The sequence below is a fragment of the Ochotona princeps genome, chromosome 23 (genome assembly GCF_030435755.1).
Source record: "Ochotona princeps isolate mOchPri1 chromosome 23, mOchPri1.hap1, whole genome shotgun sequence".
NCBI lineage: Eukaryota > Metazoa > Chordata > Mammalia > Lagomorpha > Ochotonidae > Ochotona > Ochotona princeps.
Window position 1 is genome coordinate 11,328,795 of NC_080854.1, and position 18,228 is coordinate 11,347,022.

Here is an 18,228-nt window from a genome sequence, read left to right on the forward strand (position 1 = left end):
CAGCGCCGCGGACGCTGTCTCTCCCTCTGGACTGACCCCTCGCCCCGTCGACCACTTCTCCCAATCCGCACAGAGCTTGCCCCTCCTCCCCTCCCGTGGCTTGGTAGCTCGCTTCTTCGCACTTAAGAAGTCTACCCAGGGGTCGCTCCAAGCCTCTGCCTGCCTCACCCACGCCCCACCGCAGCGGAGGGTCCAGTGCCGGTCCCCAGCTGTCCCCCGCCGGCCGCTGAACGTCGGCTGGCTGGACGTGGGTCTGTCCCCCGCTTGACTCTTAATTCGACCAGAACTTTGTTCCGGCCCAGCGCAGAGCGGCGGTGAGCGCGGGTGCGGGACGCGCGGCGCGCGGGCGGGGCGCGGACAGGCGCGGCGAGGGGCGCGGGCGGGGTGGGCGTGCGAGCGGGCCGGGGGCGTCGCGGGCCGCCCTGCCCTATAAGGGGCCGAGCCGCCTCCGCCGCCGGGCGGGTGCCGGGCGGACCGCGGCGGCGACGGCGGCGGCGGCTGCGATTGGCTCAGGCGCCCCATCCGGGGACTGGGCTCGGCGCTGCTCGTTCGCCCTAAAGGTACCAATATGGCGGAGGTGAGCAGGGAAACCGGGCAGGAGCGGCCGGGCTGGAGCGGGCGTCCGGCGGCTCCTTGCGGCCCCTAGGCCAGCCTGGGGGCGCCAAGGCCTCTTCCGCGGGCCCTTGGGGGTCGCTGAGACGCTGCGGAGGACCCGGGCGGCGACGGGCCGTGGCGGGGCCGGCCGGGGGGCGGGAGCGGGCGCGGGAGCGGTCTCCCTCCGGGACTAGGCCGCGGCCGCTTCGGGCCCCGGCCCGGCCGGAGCTGCGGGGCCGAGCGAGGGCGGCGGCCGGCGGCAGCGAGCCCCGACCCGGAGACAGCGCCGCTCCGTGTCCCCGGCCGCTGACGCGGGGCCGCCGGCACCTCCGCGCCTCCTCCCGGGGGCCGAGGTGGGTGGAAACCGGTCGAGCCCCCCCATTCCACCCTCTCCGCGGACCGGATTGCAAAGCGGGGGAGCGGGCTGCGCCACTGCCCTGCAGGAGTGCGCTGCGCCCCCGGCCCACCGCGCCCCGGCTTCGGCGCCGTGCGGCCGCACTCTCCACTTTGCCCCGGGCACAGAGACGAGCGGGATGCGCGGGCGCTGGGCTTTGCGGGAGAGGAGCGGGACTCTGCCCAGCAGCTCCGGAGGTGCGGGATCCCTCGAGATCGAGGAAGCCGACCCAGACTCCCGACGACAGCTCCGGGAGACAGCCTCGACGACTCCTCTTCCTTCTGGGCTAGAGGAGCGCGGCTGGGCGGGAGAAGCTGCCCTGGCCGCCCCCTGGGACTCGGGGGGCTGGGGGAGGGGGCGAGGCAAGAGCTGGGGCGCAGCGCGGGCCGGGAGGGAACTGAGCACCCTGACAGGAACCAGCATCCTAGGGTCGGGGCGGGGATGGGGGCTTAGCCTCTCTGGACTTGAACTGTGGACGGCGGCGGGGGTGGGGGTGGAGGGAAAGCTCCCACTTGGGTTTGGGGTCGAGTGTCCGGTTCTAGCCGGCCTACGTTCCAGAGGAAAGAGAATGGCCCCGGAGTTGGGGCTCCCGTAGTATCCCGAGGGAGTGATATGGGGGCACCGAGGGTGAGTCCCTTCAAGGAAGGGGTATTTCGTTGGCTAAAGAGTTGTTGGGGATGACGGAGAGTCGGATGCGTTGTTGGGAGGTATTCTGGAAATGCCTGGGACGGGGGATTGATGCTGCCAGCCGGCAGCTCTGGGCTTTGCTTCTCTTTGTAACTTGCTGAGCTCCAAGAAGCGGCAGCGGAGTTGCCTGTTGGAGTCCGGGCTTCGTCCCGGTCTGCGAGTCTGTACCCTGGGGATCAGGAGAGGAAGGCGATGCAGCCAAGAGGGGGCCCCGAAAGGGGCCTGGAGGATCGGAGCGAAGCTACGTCTTGCACTTTTGGCAGCCGCGGTGGAGTGCTCGCTCCGCCTCTCCTGCGCCCTGTTGCCTGAGCTGCCTCTTCCCTGGCTGCGCGATCTAACCTCACGTTTTTTTTTTTTCCTCTCTCTCTCTTCTAGGCTTCCTTTGGAAGTTCGAGCCCAGGTTTGTCCTTAATTTCCTGCTTCTTGGGTGGGTCCCAGTGGTTCCCCGAAGCTCTGGAGTCCGTGGTTAAGAAGGACTTCCCTAGCCGCACTCCCAACCCCCACCCCAGTTTTTCATCATTTAAGAGCTTCGGTGTGCATTTGATAATTAGGTTGTTTGAGAAACAGTTCTACCATTCCCGTTTTCCCCCTTGCGTGCTGGAAATAACCTTGTTAAAGTGCCACTCACAGACAAGACTTCCTCTAAGTTACAAGTCTTTAATTTTCACTTTTTTCCCCCTCCACCCAAGCCGGAAACAGTGAATCCCAAACCAACTTCAGCAGTTCAGTTTAGATTTTAATTTCAGTTTCTTTGAGAGATTGATTTGGCTTGTCACAACTTTAAAGCTGCCGGGATTTAATATTGGCTATAACTCCCCATCTTGTGATTCTGTTTGTTTTCCATAATTAAGAAATATGTTTAGCATGTGTTAAAATAGAGAGGTAGGTAAAAAACACATTTTAAAAAATCCCCAGCTTCCAGTTTTTGTCACGGAGAAGTGGTAATTGGCAATTTTGGAGCAAAGAAAAGCATGGGCCATTTAGGACCGTGTTTCCGGAACCCCCTGGCAGGGTTTGATAAAGTAGGGGGGACTCTGTCCCTGGAACCCTCCACATGGGTATAATTATAGGTGGCATTCCTGGAGTGGGGACAGGAGAAGGGGCTCGGTGCACAGGTTATAATGTGAAGTTTGCTGGCATTTCTCACTGCCTTCGAGCGCCCCTCTTGGCTGCCTCTTTCCCTTCTCTGTCCATCAGAGACTCCTCTGGTTTAGTCCAGCTCCTTTATTTTACAGTCAAAGAGACCTAATTAGTGGCATGAGACTCGCCTAGTTAGTAGCTGGACTAGCCAAGTGATGAGTTCTCACATCTTCCGTTACAGCATGTTGCCCTGGAATGTAGTACTCTTATTGCCTTGCCACATGACTTTTCATATTTAGTCACCTTTTGAGACCTGGTCATTGTGGCTGTTTTAAAAATAGCTACATCTTTAGGTTTAAAAATCATATTACAAAGGTTTTCTAGTTTTGAAGCACGTTTCTTTGTTGTAAACGTTTTCAGGAAAAGAGTATGTACATGATGTCAGACAGCTGGTTGATAATAAAACTTTTCCATTTCTCTGCATGGTGCACTTGAAGAAGTTGCAATAGAATAGATGAGATGTGTTTTTAATGTCTAAACAGACACCTTTCACCTGTTTCTAATTAATTAGCTTTGAAAGAGAATTTTGGTGCTGAAGGGATTCTAGGGATCGTTTTGGTCAACATTTGTGTTTCGCCATTGGCAAACCAGAGCAGATTAGGAAAGTTTAAATGACTTGCTTAGGACTGGGACGGTCAAGGGCATAGCCGGGAGGAGACCCGCAGCCCTTCTGCTTCGCCCTAATGCTTTGGCAGCCCGTGGGGGTATCCAGGAAACAATTTAACATGGTGGCTGTTCTGTTTTTTTCTGTTTTCTCCATAATCAAAGTTTTGTCCTGGTTCAGTGTTTTGTTGATGGCCACACACTGTCCTTAGAAACTTACAGCTTACAACATACTAACCAGCTTGACTAAAGCCAGGTGGGAGATTGTTGCTGAACATGCTTCCATGGACCCTCCTTCCTCCTCCCCTGGTCCTGAGACCTTTGCCTCCCCAGCTGGTCTACTGGTCTACTGACATACACAACAAGAGTAAAACAAATGGAGAAAATCCTGCTTTTCAGAAAATCAGTTTCATTCTCTTGGGATTATAGGTGTTACTCATTTCTTTGGGTTTTTGGAGTATCCAGTGGTATTTGGATTGGCTACTCAAAAATATTAAAATTTTATATGCAGATGTGGATGAAATAATGCAAGTTGTGATGGGCTACATCTTCCAGAAGCTTTTGGATAGATTTTTATTCCCTAACCCTAACCCTAGTCATTAAGTCAGACAAGGTAATGTTGGGGAGCTTGAAATACTGTTAGGGAAATGCAAAGTGATAAAGTGCTTTAAAAACGGAATTTCTGCTTCACAGAAATGTGTTTTTCTATAAACCAAACTTGTGTGTGTGTGTTTGCAGGTTAGAGTACAGGTAAGATGTTCCTGGAGCGTTAAGCTTGGTGTGTAGCAGAGCTTGTTATGGCTCCCATGCATGGAAATTTAACCCTTCTGCTCTTTTGCTGTTGCATTTGGACAAATGTATTCAACTCAGTGATAAGCAAGTTGACTTCTTTTCCACGAGGACATGTATTTAAGACCATGCCATTGAAATCACTGTGCTGGTGTTAATGAGTTATTTTCACATGGGCTGGATCCCTTGTAAATGTGTTTGTAAATTACTCTGCCTTGTTCTTTTGCTGATTTAGATATCTTCTCAGAACCACACTGTTGTGCTTATAGCCTGTAAAGTATGTAGTAAAGTCATTTAATAAAACCCACATAGAAACATTAAAAGAGACTGGCAGAAGATCACAAATTTTATTTTCTTTTGTAAATAGCCTTGTGAATATGTGAAATGATTCAGTTTGTTTCCTTCCAGTTGGGTCTTTGTCTTCTGAGGACCATGATTTTGACCCCTCTGCTGAAATGTTGGTCCATGACTATGATGATGAAAGAACTCTGGATGAAGAGGAGATGATGGATGAGGGTAAAAACTTCAGTTCTGAAATCGAAGACTTGGAAAAGGTAAAGGATTTAGTATTTAAGCACAAACTTGTACTAAAGATTATTGAAATTATGTTGTGAAATCTGTCGTAATTTGTTTAAAATAAAAATAGCATCAGCATTTTGTTCTTATCTTACTTTTACAGAATATTGCTGGTTCTCGTCATTTTAAGGAGCAGCCTAATAAGTACATTAACTAATTGCTCAGGATCATTTTTTATGTTACCCTGATTTTTCAGCCTATGATAGCAGAGTCGAGTAGGTATATCTAGTAGTTCACAAATGAGAAAGTTGAGCTGGAGAGAGCTGTAGACCAAGCCTAGTCCTGCATCCTGGCCCCTTTTGCCTGTTGTCATCCTATGTTACTGGAGATTGAACTTGAGTGTGGCTAAGACCGTAGTGTGTAACTTACAGTCCAAATAGCTTCATATTGTTAAGAAAATCAAAAGTCTTAGCTGTGTTTTCATATGTCAGTTAGCTACATCATATTCAGTCTTCAAGGTAGTTTTTTGTAGGGAGAAGTCTTCCATCTACTGGTCCACTTTCCAAATGGCCTCAGTGGCCAGATTTGAACCGATCTGAAACCAGGAGCCAGGGATGCAGGGGCCCAAGAATTTGAACCGTTCTCCACTGCTTTCCCAGGCTGTAAGCAGTGAACTGGGTGGGAAGTGAAGCAGCCAGGACTCAAAAATTGCCTCGCCCATGGAATGCTGGCGCTACGGGTGAAGGATTGACCTGTCATGCTACCATGCCAAATTTCTTCCACCTCAGTTCACAGATTTTTTTAAGGCCAAAGTCAATATAAATTCAAATTAACTTTATTGTAAACATGTATTTATGTATCAGGACATTAGAGACCTAAAGGGGTTGATGTGAAAGTTTGAAGCATTATACTTACTTATGGATTCACCTTGCTTGAACACTTTTTTTAAAGATTTATTCATGTATTTTTATTGGAAAGGCAGATTTATAAAGATTAGGAGAGATAGAAAGATCTTCCATCCATTGATTCACTCCCCACTTGGCCTCAACAGCCAGAGTTCAGGCAATCCAAAGCCAGGAGCCAGGAGCTTCTTTTGGGTTCCCCAAATGGGTACAGAGTCTCAAGGCTTTGAGCTATCCTTTACTGCTTTCCCAGACCACAAGCAGGATGTTGAATGGAAAGTGGAGCAGCCAGAACACAAACTGGTGCCCATGTGGGATCCATCACTTGCCAGGTGGTTTAGGTGAGGATTTAGCCACTGAACCACCAGCTAGGCTCCAGAGTAGTGAAACTTTCAGGAATACTGTTGTCTAACATTAATCCTGTGAGTTCTCATACCTCTTCTGGAAGAGGGCAGAGCTCATTGCTATGTATCTGTGTACGATCTGTGAGGTGGTAGGGGAGTACTGTGTTGCGTGTTTTTTTTTATATTAACACATAGGAAATAAAACAGGCTTGCTCCAGGAGATTTGAAGTTTTCTGAATGCATTCTTTCTTCCAACCAACAAATCCAGTATTGTTTCAGCTAGGTTTATTCACTTAAAAAAGATAGCTCCTATAAAACTGAACAGATCAGAGGTTCTAAAACTGAAATTGTAATGAAATTCTCAAGTGGTAGAAGAAGAAAATTCTTTTGCCGGATGTTCCTTTACAGGTGAAGATAAAAGATCGCCTGTCAAAGGGAAAACATGCCTCAAAATTTGCTCTGTGCCTTGGCTGTCTGTATGCAGGCAGGTTTTTTCCTAGCTGAGAATAGTGGAGAATTTAATTGTGGCTAACCTTCATTCTCTCTAAGCCAGGGACTGTGGGAGGTCCTGGGATTGCAAAAGTGAGCAGTTTAACAATGCCCTCAGACCCCGGGAGCTCACAGTCCAAGGCCAGGTAAAACTGGAAACAAAGATTTTTAACATGATGTTCCGACAACTGAAAGAGATAAGCAGTGAGAGGTGTAGGAAAAAGGGTATTTATCTTTAGTGAAGGATGGTTAGGCTGATGTGGAAAGTCAGGGTGGCTCTTGTAAATACACAGTCCCTCTGCCTGTCATGATGGCAGGACCGCACCGTGGGTGCATGGCAGTAGTCCCTAGCAGCAGTCCCTAGTAGTCTCAGAGCACGCCCCCACTGGTGTTGAGTTTATCATTAAAGGTGGAGAGGCGGTAGTTGTAACCTGATTTAAAAAAACATGATGGAGGCCCGGCGCGATAGCATAGTGGTTAAAGTCCTTGCCTTGAACGCGCCAAGATCACATATGGCGACCGGTTCTAATCCTGGCAGCTCCGCTTCCCATCCTGCTGCCTGCTTGTGGCCTGGGAAAGCAGTCGAGGACAGCCCAAAGCCTTGGGACCCTGCACCCATGTGGAAGACCCAGAAGAGTTCCTGGCTCCTGGCTTCGGATCGGCACAGCACTGGCCGTTGCAGTCACTTGGGGAGTGAATCATCAAATGGAAGATCTTCCTCTCTGTCTCTCCTCCTCTCTGTATATTTGCCTTTCCAATAAAAATAAATAAATCTTTAAAAAATTAAAAAAAAAAACATGATGGAAGAGTATGAGACTTCATTTTTCTTTTTTCTTGGAAAGGCAGATCACAGACATGAGACAGAAAGATCTTCTGCCTGCTGGTTAACTGCCCAGGTGGCCACAATGGCTGGAATAAAGCTGATCCAAAGCCAAGAGTTTCTTCAAGGTCTCCCAAACAGGTGCAGGATCACAAGGCTTTCGACTGTCCTGCTTTCCCAGGCCACAAGCAGGCAGCAGGATGGGAAGTGGAGAAGCTGGGACATGAACCGGTGGCTCCCTTATGGGATCCCAGCACGGGCCAGGAAAGGATTTAGCACTAAGCCATTGTACAGGGCCGGATGCTTCATTTTCTTTTAGAGATGTGTGCTTGAAAGGAATAGTAAGAGAGGGAGAGAGCGAGGTTTACCATCTATCTGCTGGATGATTCCCCAAGGACTGCAACTTCCTGGGCTGAGCCAGAGCAAAGCCAGGAGCCTTCAGCTCCGTCTCGGCCCCGGAAGCTAGGACCCCAGTGGGCCCGTGAGGCGTGCTACTCTTACAGGTAGCCCAACTCACCATGCCACAGTACAGGCCCCCTTTGTCTTATTTCTGTTTTTAACTAATTTTTGTTTTTGTTTTTGTTTTTTACTGTGTTAACCAAGTTACCACTTGAGTGTGAGTTATCTGATAGAAATGCTTATGGTATGGTATAATGTTTTTTCATATTTTAGATTTTGTTCTTCCAGAGATTGTGTTAAGGCTGCTTTGATCAGTGTTCAGAGAGTTTTTAAAAGGAAATGGATGTAAAGAAATTAGTAGCTAAGAGTTGATAAATATTCACAGAAATTTCATTTCTGTGATTTTAATTTTGAGTAAATACTAGGAATTGAGTCTTTGTTATATGGTTTTTTGTCACCAAAATTTGTAGGTTTTGAAAAGATTATAGGTCTTTGACTATTTCAGCTTCTCTGTATGTGCCGGGACAGTTTTGTTTGTGGGCATCTTGTACTGTTGGAAGCTGGAAAGAAAAGTACAGATGACTTGTAGACAGATTCTGGAAGGCCCAAGAGTTGTGCCTCGGTTTAGTAGGGTAACCCTTCTCACCCGCACACAGACCAGAGGAGCTGTTCTTACTAGGGACTGGTGGCCTACTGCTCTGGGGTTCTGCTCTGTAGTAAAGTGTAGCTGTGTGGTTGTGGTCTCTTCCTCATTGCTGTTTAATGAAACTTGAAAAGAAACAGAAGCACAGAAAGTAACCATTAGTCATTTTTTGGAAGATATTTCAAGTTAGGTTTTGATCATTTCTGTGTAATTTGAAATAATGCAGTCTGTTGATCTTTGATTATTGGAGCACTGATTTAGATGTTGGTGGATGGATGGATGGATGTTAATTTTCATCTACAAAAATTATTCATTGGATGCTCACAGTAATTTGATTGTCAACTGTAAACATAGTCTATATTTTATGTATTTAAGATTTATTGTATTTTATTTGAAAGACAGCTACAGAGGGCGGGGATGCGGGGAGAGACAGAGAGAGTTCTTCCATCTGCTGGTTCACTCCCCACAGGGTCCTGACAGCTGGGGCTATGCCAGGTCAAAGCCAGGAGCTTCTTGTAGGACTTCCATGTGGGTGCAGGGCCCCAAGCACTTGGGTCATTTTCTGCTGCTTTCCTAGACTATAAGCATGGAGCTGGTTTGAAAGTGAAGTATATGGAACTTGAACTGGTGCCCATGTGGGATAATGGCACCATAGACAACATCTTTACTTGCTATGCCACAATGCCAGTCCCATTATACTTCATTTTAGTGCTTAGAAACTTCTGGTGTATCATATGGTAAGGAAAGTGAGATGACAGATATAGAATCAGGTTCTTTGTTTAGCTCTTTGGTGAGGATAGATGATGTGTTTAGATTTTAGTTACTAAGCATACACAAATGAAGCTCATATCACCTGGAAGAAGTTTGCATACTGGTATTAGAGCATATCCTGCTAGCGCTGGTGTGCATAATAGGATTGAGAATATAATGGTATTTGCCTTTGTGGTGTTTGTTTTTTGTTAGTTTTTGTTTTTTAAGATTTATTTTTGTTTGAAAGGTAGTTATAGGGAGAAAGAGAAAAGATTTTCTATCCACTGGTTCATTCCCCAAATGGCCACAACAGCTGAAAATGGGTCAGTCAAAAACCAGGACCTCTTCAGGGTCTCCCATGGGTCCAGAGACCTTGTGCTATCTTCCACTGCTTTCCCAGAGCATTAACGATGCCTGTGTCTTGCACTGCACTCAACATGGTACCCTGGTAATTAACATTGCTTAGCCAGTGTCATTGATGGTGGATCATGTGTTGCTTGCGCTCAGCTGTCTGTCCTCTTTGAAGAGTTTGCTGAGCCTTCACCTTTTGTGTGTACTACAGTAGCCTGTATTCATTATTCCTGGCATGTAGACCTTCTCTTCCCCTTTTTTAAGATTTATAATATTCTAGAATTGAGTATTATAGCTACTGTACTCTTAGGATTTTTTATTTTAATTTTTAAAGATTGATTACTATTTTTTGTTAGAAAGTCATATCTACAGAGAGGAGAGACAGAGAGAAAGATCTTCCATCCAATGATTGACTCCCCAAGTGACTGCAAAGGCTGGAGCTGAGCTGATACAAAGCCAGGAGCCAGGAACTTCCTCCAGGTCTCCCACACAGATGCAGGGTCCCAAGGCCTTGGACTGTCCTCAACTGCTTTCCCAGACCACAAGCAGGGAGCTGGATGGGAAGTGGAACAGCTGGGATACGAACCAGTGCCCGTATGGGATCTTGACACATACAAGGCTAGGACTTTAGCCACTAGACTGCTGCGCCAGGCCCTAGGATTTTTTTTAACTCATCAGTTTCTTCACAAAGACTGAATTCCTTGTGATCAAGGCTTTCCTATAATTTCAATTTAAATAGCTCTCTGTAGGGTAACTGGAAGGTGGTGCATCAAGGTGAACTTAAGTGCACAGTGAAGGGAGATCACCCCCTTCCCCAGCTCAGGGAGCGAGTATGAAACTGAGAGGGCTGGGGGCCAGTGTTGTGGAACAGTGGATTAAGCTACAGCCTGTAATGCCAGCATCCCACCTGGGCCTTGGCTTGAGTCCCAGCTGCTCCACGTCCAGTCCAGCTTCCTGCTAATGCACTTGGGAAAGCAGCAGAAGGAGGCTGAAGTGCTTGGTTCCTGATATTCATGGGAAATGGACAAGACAAATTTTGAGGCTTCTTCTGGCTTTGGCCTGACCTACCTGTGGTCATCGGGGATGACAGATCTGTCCCTATCTCCCTCTCCAGTACACTGTCTTTCAAATAAATGAGATAAACCTTTTTAAAAAATAAATAAATGAACAGTTTGAAAAATACTACTGACAAGTGCTTGGTCAGGCCTGCAGCCCAGGCACCTCTTAGTTGACCACATGTGAACCCAAGGGAATGGGTTGGGGGGACTGTGGGCATGATTCAAGGAGCAGTGGAGAGGCTTTCAGTTTGACTTGGCCACTGTTGAGGTCTTTGCATTGGGAGGTTTCCCATTGGCGTGGATGAACTTCTTTCTGTTCTGAGCACCCAACGCTCTTTGCGTTGACTGCATGTTCCCAAAGCCAGAGCATTGAAAGTCACCCGCACTGTGCATCTGCAGCCAGTGAGAACGCAAAGGGCTGAGCTTGGAACCCCAAACAAAGCCTTGGTTTTGTCACCTGCCAGAAAGTGATAATCAGCCTTCATCAGAAAGTTTAAAGATAAAAACTGATATAGAATATCTGATAGACTGTAAAAGAACAGTTGCACTTTAGGCCTTGTTATATACATGTTGCTGATAATGTTAGTAGGTGCTCAGCAAACATGAACTGACTGAGATGAAGTAGTCAGATGTTCCTTAATGACAAGACAACAAACTCCATTTCATGAACCTTTGCTTCTATTTAAGCAATTGCTTCTAATTAAGAAGTGTTTTTGAAATGATTTAGAAAATATGTGTTTTATTTGAAAGGCAAAGTTACACAGAGAGAGAGATCTTCCTTCCATTTCCATCCCGATTCACTTCCCAAATGGCAGCAACAGCTGGGGCTGGGTGAGGCTGAAACCAGGTCTCCCACAGCATGCACGACCCTGAGCACTTGGGCCAGCTTCTGCTTTCCTGGCGCATTAGCAGGGAGCTGGATTGGAAGTGGGGCAGCCAAGGACTTGGCCTGTGCCCAATCTGGCACACATATGGGATAACAGCAGTGCAGGTAGCAACTTTACCTGCCATTGCCACAACACTGGCCCCAAGGCAAATTAATGTGAAAGCTTAAAAAAAATCTACTCCAAAAAAGCAAGTTTAGGGAGAATTTTTAAGACATGAAATAGTGTTGGAAAATAAAAACTGAAATGTTAAGCTTTTGCTAATACATTATAGCTCTGGGTGCATGATCCTGTTTCTGCCAACAGTTCAAACAGAAACATTAAAACTTAGCTTGAATGATAGCTTTTTGAATGTAAGGATGTCTTAGTTTACCTGCAGTTCATTATGTGGTTTTGATTGAGTTCATGTTTGTGCCTTGACTTGAATAGGAAGGAAATATGCCCCTAGAAGATTTGTTGGCATTCTATGGCTACGAACCTGCAATTCCAGCAGTCGCAAACTCTAGTGCAAACAGCTCCCCAAGTGAACTTGCAGATGAATTACCAGATATGACATTAGACAAAGTAAGTACGAGCATTTAAAATCATTGAAAATCCATTACCACCTGGCTGTTTTTATTTGTTTCCTTCATTGAAAGGGTCTTTAACATTTGAACTATATAAACTTCTTGGTGATCCATGGCTCTTATTTTTCTAACTGATAGAGAAATTGTTTTGCGTTAATCATTCTATTTGAATAGTAGCAGCAACTTTGTACTATGTTGCATTCTAAATTCCCCTCTCCCCGTAGCTTTTTCTTCTTTCCTGCATAGATTATATCTAAACTTAATTTTTGCCTTAATTTCTTTGCTTCTATAAGCGTGTAAATGACTGTCTTAAGGAGTCCCCCAGAAACGTTGCCTGCAGCCCGCTTTAGGCATCGTGTGGTTGGAGAGTTTTCTTTTCTTGGCTCTGGTAGCAACAGCACCCCAGGCCTTGGTGATTTCTCTAACATAGGCTCATCCCAGGAGTTGTCCTCGCAGAAGGCAGCCCCTACTGCTAGCCCAGGTAGCTGATACTGCCAGCCGTGGCTCTGCCCTCAGTGCCCTGGGCAGGTTGTTTTTGCCTTTCGGATGTCAGCCCAGGAGAGGAGTGCACATCTTGGAGCCTCTTTCTGTGGCTTAGACTGTTCCCTTCCCCAATTCAGTGTGGTGGCAATGGACCACAGGTTTCAGTGACGTCATCCTTCAGCAGAGTGTAGAGTGCCTTCTGTGTTCCCGGCAAGGATGACTGCTTACGGGGGAGGAGTCAATGCAAATCAGGCTTCTTGCCAGGTTACCACGAGGCTGAACTGTTCATTTTTAAACTGTTACAAGGGGAAAATTTGGAAGCTTTTTTTTTCTTTTATAATTTAATGGCAGATAGTATAATTGTCAAGTACGTGGAAGGCGATTATTTTTCTTGTAAATTTGCTAAAAATTAGCCTACAGCTTCATGATAAGCTTCCCACATACTGAAAATTAGGCAAATTGCTACAAGTGTGTAACTACACTTTGATTATTAGTATTTAATAGTATGTTATTAAATATTATATGTAGTCAAAATTAAAATGTTACTAAACGAACTTCCTCAAAACTGAGCTCTTAGTTTTAACTAATTCTTCACTGTATGAGGTGTGATAAGATGTTTCCTTTAGTTGATGGCAGATAATCACCTCTAACTCTGGCACCATCTTCCCGTTCTTCCAGGAAGAAATAGCGAAAGACCTGCTGTCGGGTGATGATGAAGAAACCCAGTCTTCGGCAGACGATCTGATGCCCTCGGTGACCCCTCATGAAACTTCGGATTTCTTCCCTCGGCCATTACGATGTAAGAAACCCAGTCAGTAATAGTTAAGAGTAGCATTGGCACATTCTGAATGTTTTACATAGTTCAGATAAAATGCTGTAATAATCTGAACAAAGTTATAAGTTTTTCTTTTTGCTTTTTTTTTTTTTTGCATAGAAGTACACTAATATGGCACTTCAAAATTGAAATGCTGCTGCCTGCACTTTGTTGTTGATAAAACCAACACGTGTGCTGCCGGCATCCCATCTGGTCACCAGCTTGAGTCCTGGCTGCTCCGCTCTCCATCCAGCTTCTTGCTAATGCCTGGAAAAGCAGTAGAGGAAATCCCAAGCCCTCGGCCCCTGCACCCACATGGGAGACCCTTAAGAAGCTCCTGGCTTCTGATCCAGCCAGCTCTGGGCGTTGTGGCCATTTGAAAGGGAGTCAACCAGTAGATAGAAGGTCTCTTTGTCTCTCCCTTTCCATAACTCTGCCTTTCAAATAAATAACTTGTTTGTTTAAAAGTAGGAAAACAAGTGTCTACTTAGTTTTGCAAGGCCATCTATTTTCTTTCCTCAAGACTCACATGTTGCTATAATAACCCTCAGTTCATCCATGAAATTTTATAGGCTTTTTGGATTTCTGTTAAAAGGCCTTTGTTACCCTGATCCGAAAGTTTAGTGATTGTTTAGTATTTTTCCCTTTCGGCTCTCGGTGTTACCCCATACAGTGTTTCAAAAGCTGTGCACTGCAGTGATTTCTTACTTGTGGTCTTGCTTGCTTTTTTGAGGTGTTTTTTCATAGAATGTGCACACCTGACTGGGTGTGTGTACAGACACAGTTGGGATGAGCCTGGTGTGCGGCCCTTTACTGGATTGGCCAAATTGCTATCATCACAGCACCAGCACTCTACTCTCTTTCTAAGGTGACCACAATGGTTTACCCTGTCAGCACACTATAATAATTTTAAGGGTATTATGATTTTACTGGACTTTTCAGTGTCTCATTGTTGACTATTAAGTTATGAGAATAGTACAAAGGCTTTAGTATATTTATGTTAATCTCATTTATTTAACCAACTCTGTTAAATAGAATGCTACAGGCATTCTCCCAAGTGCTGAGAAAATAGGCAATGAAAACCTGAATCTTCTTTTTAAAGCTAATACTACGTGTGATGGCGACAAGGAATCAGAGGTTGAAGATGTTGAAACGGACAGTGGAAACTCGCCTGAAGATTTGAGGAAAGTAAGTTGAATATAGACCATTTGGACAAACACAGTTTTCTGAAATGTTTCTGAACGATTACTGGTAATTTTTTTGTGGAAAGGTGAAGTGTCTTGACTTGCAGCAACTGATTAATGTTAGTAATTTGTTTTTTACTTCTCAATTTTCTTCTAGGAAATAATGATTGGTTTACAATATCAGGCAGAGATCCCTCCTTATCTTGGAGAATATGATGGTAACGAGAAAGGTAAGGACAACTTTGGATTTTGATGAGTGGTAGGCTTAATGTGCCTGTTTAAGTACCTGATTATTTAGCAGCCTTGGCAATGTGAAGATAATTTGGGGTCAGAGAAGCTCCCTGAGTTGGGGGTATTTCAGTCTGACTTGGGAGAAAACATCACCACAGTTACCAAGAGGCTGCGTGTCATCATCATGCCATCCTTGCCAGGCACGACCCTGGTACTTCTGGGCAGTAGTGTAATGCCAGCTAAAGCAGCGGAGAGCCTCCTGGTTTGACATGTGACCTGTATCCCAGTGAAAGTAGACTAGTCTCCTTCCTGGATACGTTGAAAATGAGAAGGAAGCTATCTTGTGGAGAGAACATTCTTAAAGAAGAAAGAGACTAGGAGTTTCTAATCTCTGGCCTCAGCTGGGAAGGAGCAGGGGACGGAATGTAAAGACTCTGCTTTGGCCAAGGACATCCCTATCACCTGTGGTCAGTTTTTCCTCATTTTTTGGTTGGCTCCAGCTATGGAGAGGTGTTAGGAAATAAAATGCAGGTGTATTTTCCTAGCTGAACTCAGAAATCGTGTTTGGAATTTTTTTTTAAAGATTTATTTTTATTGGAAAGTCAGATATACAGAGGAGCAGAGACAGAAGATCTTCCATCCAATGGTTTATTTCCCAAGCGGCCGCAAAGGCCGGACATGTGCTGATTTGAACCCAGGAGCCCCACGCAGGTGCAGGGTCCCAAGGCTTTGGGCCATCCTTGACAGCCTTCCTGGGCCACAAGCAGTGAGCTGGATGGGAACCGGGGCCACCGGGATACAAACCAGTGCCCATATGGGATCCTGGCACATGTAAGGTGAGGACTTTACACACTAGGCTACCGTGCCAGCCTTCACATTTGGAATATTTCCTTGGGCATTTGGCCTTGTCCCTAGTTAGTTTGTCCCTGAGAAGTCGCAGGACGAAAGCAACATAACATCACAGAACTCCCCATCCTCTCATTCCTCGATGCATTTAAAGGAGGTAGGAACAGGTGTTTGGTGAAGTGGCGAAGACCCAGCCTGGGGTGTCTGTATCCCAGATTAGAGCCCCTTCGTTAGAATCTTGACTCTGTCTGATTTTTAGCTGCTTCTGATGCATACGCTGTGAAGCAGCAGGTGATGGCTCAGGGATGGAAGATCCGGCTTGGGTTTCCAGCTCCCACCTTCAGCTTAGCCCAGTCCTGTTGTTGCAGGCCTTTGGGGTATGAGCCAGGTGGACAGAGATGTCTGTCTGTCTCTGTGCTTCTCAAATAAATAACTAAAAATTGTAGAAATAGTATTGGAGGATTGACTGCCACGGGGTCGTTAGCCTGAGTGGCCACTAGCCTCTCCATTTTCCTAAGCTGCTTTCCTTTCTGAACTGAGTCAGTTGTCCCAGGGGAGCAGACATTAGCTGAAGAGGTTCCGGTGCGGTACCTGTGCAGCCTTCCTCCTGCTGCCACACACGTTTTTGGGATCTAGTGTTTCAGTCTGACTTAGAGACCTGGTAGTGCATGTCTTTAGTTAAAATGCAGTCAATGCAAGTGATCGTTCCAGAGGAAAGGTATATACTTCCTGCCACTGAGGGAGTAAACCCAAACTTTTAAAAATTTCTTTTAGTTGTGACCAAAGAGCAAAAAACTGATTCCAGAAACTTCTCTCTGAAGTCCATCTTCCCTAATTTTTTAACTTGCTGCTGAGTGGGACTGATAATTCCTACTTCATAGTGTTGTAAATATAAACCATTTCTCATGGCCCTTGGTACCTCATGAGCATTGAACAAATTGGTACCTGTGCTTCTGATTTATTATGAAACACTGAGCTAAATGCCTGTACCGTCTGTAGCTAAAGGAAAGGTTCTGAGTGAGGCAGTAGGATGCATTATAAAACACAATATCACTCTTTTAAAAGCTGGTGCAAAGTTTACTTGTCTTGTTTCCCTTTCTAGAAACTTCCCAGGAGAGGTTCGTTTAATCCTCTTCCTTCCTTAAATAAAAACTCTCCTTTTGGAAGGATATCAATCAAGGGAAAATAGGGCTTTCTTAGGTACTTCCTTATTACCAGATATATGTGTTTAACTTGAAAGCCAGAGTTGGGCCCAGCACAGTAGCCTAGTGGCTTAAGTCCTCGCCTTGAACACACCGGGATCCCATATGGGCACCGGTTCATATCCCATCCAGTTTCCTATCCAGCTCCCTGCTTGTGGCCTGGGAAAGCAGTGGAGGATTGCCCAGAGCCTTGGGACCCTGGTTTGTATCAGCTCAGCTTCGACCTTTGCGGTCACTTGGGGAGTGAATCATTGAACTGAAGATCTCCCTGTCTCTGCTCCTCTCTGTACATCTGACTTCCAATAAAAATAATAAATCTTTAAAGAAAGAGATTTATTTAAAAAAAAACATAAATAAAAGAAAGCCAGAGTTACAGGGAGAGGGAGAGATGAGAGACCTTCCGTCTACTGGCTCACTACCCAAACAGCCGCAGTGGCCAGAGCCAGGCTGATCCGAAGCCAGAAGCTTATTCTGTGTCTCCCAGGTGGGTTCAGGGTCCTAAGGACTTGGGACGTCCTCTACTGCTAATCCAGGCTACAGGCAGTGAACTGGGTGGGAAGAGATACAGCTGTGACCCAAACTTGTGCCCATATGGGATGCTAGTGCCGCAGGTGGAAGGTTATCTTACTGTGCCACATGCCAACTCCCTTGTTTGCACCTCTAGACATTTTGTAGAGCTGTTAGAGAATGGAAAATACCGATGAAATCAGTGAAGAATCTACATATTTTTTATACATTTCCGTATTTTTATATACCTTCTGATTGATCAATAAACCCAACCACCAGAAAATCTACTTATTCCATATTACTGCTAAAATTTTTGTTTTGTTTTATTTTAGAGCTAGTGAAAGCTTCTGCTTGACAGAAAATCAGTTAGTTGTCCCAATGCATAGCCCCCTATAAAGGAAGAGGAAGCAGAGTTTGCACTTTAGAGCGTGTTCACTGTTGTTTCTTTATCAGTGTATGAAAATGAAGACCAGTTACTTTGGCGTCCAGATGTGGTATTGGAAAGCAAAGTTAAGGAGTACCTTGTTGAGACCTCATTAAGAACTGGAAATGAAAAAGCAATGGATAGAATTTCTGCAGGAACACACACAAGGGACAATGAACAGGTATGTTTCTGATGAAATAGTGGCTAACCAGGAGTATCCTCTTGATTCCTTATATTTAACCAAGTATTTCTTGCATGTGAGTTTGGTATTTCTTTTTGGATTCATTTTTTTTTAAATTAGCAAAATGCAAGCACTGATTTTTAAAAATACATAGTATTGAGACCTCGAGATAGACCAGTTTATAAAGTTTTCTGGTTTTTTTTTCCTGCAAATGTACGTGTCTTACTTTAGTTAGCATTTTATGTACGTTTAATCACTTAATATTTTATTTTGCCACTGAGGATTGTGTAGTGGTCTTACTATGTATTCTGTATAATGTCACTTATTTAAACATTGTCTCTGTGGTTGGATGTCTAGATTTCGTGATAGAAGTATTTTAATGTTTCTTTACTCAGGAAGTGATTGAAAGGTGATGTCTGTGAAGACA

The 18,228-nt window shown here is 45.6% G+C and overlaps 1 protein-coding gene across 3 annotated transcripts in view; it reads left to right on the forward strand.

The window, feature by feature from the left end:
- Positions 1-435: 435 nt before the first annotated feature.
- MIER3 (MIER family member 3) overlaps positions 436-18,228 on the forward strand; it is a 31,808-nt gene continuing 14,015 nt past the window's right edge. For 2 of the 3 annotated variants that reach the window (XM_058679959.1, XM_058679958.1), the window contains exons 1-8: positions 436-577; positions 2,051-2,075; positions 4,616-4,761; positions 11,793-11,927; positions 13,091-13,211; positions 14,329-14,414; positions 14,568-14,640; positions 17,650-17,801. In XM_058679959.1, the coding sequence (XP_058535942.1) occupies positions 569-577; positions 2,051-2,075; positions 4,616-4,761; positions 11,793-11,927; positions 13,091-13,211; positions 14,329-14,414; positions 14,568-14,640; positions 17,650-17,801 (747 nt within the window). In that variant the 5' untranslated portion in view covers positions 436-568. The remainder of the gene's footprint in view (positions 578-2,050; positions 2,076-4,615; positions 4,762-11,792; positions 11,928-13,090; positions 13,212-14,328; positions 14,415-14,567; positions 14,641-17,649; positions 17,802-18,228) is intronic. The other variant, XM_058679960.1, reaches the window with a different exon arrangement.